A 2,775-nucleotide genomic window follows, 5' to 3' on the forward strand; every position below is an offset into this window, starting at 1 on the left:
TGAGCGAGATGGAAAAATATGAGTCCTTTTGGAGCAGGCATTCAAAAATATAAAAACGGATGAATGAACAAGTTCTAGGAGTAGGAAGGGAAGGGACTGTGGGAGAGAAGGGGGCATCGAGGGGAGATGGGGTAGGAATCAAGAGTCTGTAAAGCCTGGGGAAGGGCTTGGAAGTTGAGCTGGGTATATGTGGCCCTGTTGGTTCTGGCCTGCCACCCCTAGAACCCAGGTTTGAGCCCCAGAACTGCATGAAAACTGTGTGTGGGGGTGTACACATGTAATCCCAGTGTTCAGGAAGCTGGAGCAGGAAGATCAGAAGTTCAAGGCCATCCAACCTCAGCTACATAGTGACTTTGAGGCCAGTCTGGGCTATGAGAGACCCTATACTGGAAAAAAAAAAAAAAAAAAAGAAAAGTGGGGACAGTTGTAGGTTGATTTGAAATAGAATGTTCTGGGTTGGGGATGGATGAGTGTGGTCAGTAATCCCATGCCATGAATAAAATTTCTCACACTTCCTCAAAACCAATCAAAGGAGCTGGGCAGATGGCTCAGCAGTTAAGAGAACTTGTTCTTGCAGAGGACCCTGGGGCTCCGTTCCAAGCACCCACATGGCAGATCACAACTGTGACTCCAGTTCCAGGGGATCTGAGCATCAGGCATGCATGTGGTATACATACATATATGCATACATACACACATACATACGCACATGTGTGCATACACATGCATACATACATGCATGCACACATGCACATACATATGTGCACATATGCGTATATACATGTATACACATGCATGCATACATCATACATACACACACGTATGCATGCATACACACGTGCATATATACATCTATAAACACATGCATGCATGCATACATACACATGTGCATGCATATATATATACATACACATATGCATGCATACACACATGCATGCATACATACATGCAGGCAAACCACTCACACACATGAGTAAACCTTACAAAACATCCAGAGCTAACAAACCTGTTCAGCTTCCTCGTGTGTCAGCTACTTTCTGAAGGACAAGCTTCTTGCTACTTTGTGGCTCATCCAGTCTGTACATCATAGGATAGCTATGAGGACTACCTGGTTACAAATCCAAAAGTCCCCAGCTCGGAGCTTGGTACTTTTTCAGTGTCCTTAGTCATCAGGGAAATGCAAACCAAAGTGACCCTGAGATTCCACCTCTCGCCCATCAGAATGGCTAAGATCAGAAACTCAAGGGACAGCACGTGCTGGTGAGGATGTGGAACAAGGGGAACACGCCTCCATGGCTGGTGGGAGTGCAAACTTCTACAACCACTCTGGAAATCAATCCGGCAGTTTCTCAGAAAACTGGGAATAGCACTCTACCTGAAGACCCAGCTATACCACTCCTGGACATAGACCCAAAAGATGCTCCACCATACCACAAGGACACGTGTGCACCGCTGTGTTTATAGCTGCTTTAATCATAATAGCCAGAGACTGGAAACAACAGATGTCCCCTAACCGAAGAATGGGCAAAGAATGCATGACTCATTTACACAGTGGAATACTACTCAGCCATTAAAAACAGGGACATCATGAGTTTTGCAGGCAAATGGATGGAACTAGAAAATATTCTGAGTGAGGTAACCCAGACCCAAAAGAACTTGCATGGTATATGCTCACTGAGAAGTGGACATTAGCCACAAATTACAGGATACCCATGCTACACTCCACAGACCCAAAGAAGCTAAACAAGAAGGAAGGTCAAGCGAGGATGCTGGAATCTCAGAAGGGGGAATAAAAGAGTCATAGGAGGCAGATGGAGGGAAGGAACCCGATAGGGGGAGGAAATGGGGAAGGGAAAGGGGGGGGTTCAGGGTCAGGTGTGGAGAGAAATATGAGAGAGGGCCAGAGGGCCAGGAGAATGAATGGAAATCAGTGGCTGGTGGGAGTGGGGGAAATGGGTGGGGGGTGGGGGGTAATGGGGGTGGTAGGGTGGGGGTAAGGGGGGGTTAGGGGTGGGGTGGGGGTGGGGGTATGGGGTGGGGTTAGGGTATGGGGTGGGGGTGGGGTATGGGGTGGGGTTAGGGGGGGGGGGTGGGGTATGGGGGTGGGGGGTGGGGGGTGGGGTGGGGTGGGGAATGAGGTGGGGGTGGGATGAGGGATGGGATGGGTGGGGGGTGGGGGTAGGGTGGGGGGATGGGGTGGGGAGTCTCTAGAACAAGGTGCTTTTAAAAACTGCATTGTCAGAGCTCTGCACACACTCATGAACTGAATGCTAATTTCCTGAGAGTTTGTAAGTTCCTCCTTGGCCACTGTTTTATCAGAGTGTATCCCCTGACTTTGAAGGTTGGGTCTGTGTTCCGCCTCAACACCAAACCTGTAATGTCTTCAAACCTCCTTCTCATGACGACCCTCCTGTCTCCCACATGTTAGAAACTGTGGGGATAGTCAGACGGTGGTGGTACACACCTTTAAACCCAGCACTCGAGAGGCAGAGGCAAGCGGACCTCTCTGAGTTTGAGGCCAGCCTGGTCTAGGACAGCCAGGTCTGGCTACACTGAGAAACCCTGTCTTGAAAAAGAATCTTTTTAGGCTTTTTATTTTACGTGGATGGATGCTTTGCCTGTGTGTGCATCGTGTGTGGGTGTGGGTGGTTGTAAGCCACCATGTGGGTGCCGGGAACTGAGCCACGGGTCTTCTGTAAGAACAGCAAGTGCTCTTGACTGCTGAACCATTCTCTTCAGCCCTGTCCCATTTATGTGTTTGTTTATTTATTTATT

General features: G+C 48.8%; 1 protein-coding gene across 1 annotated transcript in view; it reads right to left on the reverse strand.

The window, feature by feature from the left end:
• Positions 1–2,400, reverse strand: part of Muc21 (mucin 21, cell surface associated) — a 3,911-nt gene extending 1,511 nt beyond the window's left edge. Inside the window, exon 1 of the mRNA XM_032889216.1 lies at positions 2,373–2,400. Coding sequence (XP_032745107.1) covers positions 2,373–2,400 — 28 coding nt within the window. The remainder of the gene's footprint in view (positions 1–2,372) is intronic.
• Positions 2,401–2,775: the final 375 nt, after the last annotated feature.

This window comes from Rattus rattus, chromosome 18 (genome assembly GCF_011064425.1).
Source record: "Rattus rattus isolate New Zealand chromosome 18, Rrattus_CSIRO_v1, whole genome shotgun sequence".
NCBI lineage: Eukaryota > Metazoa > Chordata > Mammalia > Rodentia > Muridae > Rattus > Rattus rattus.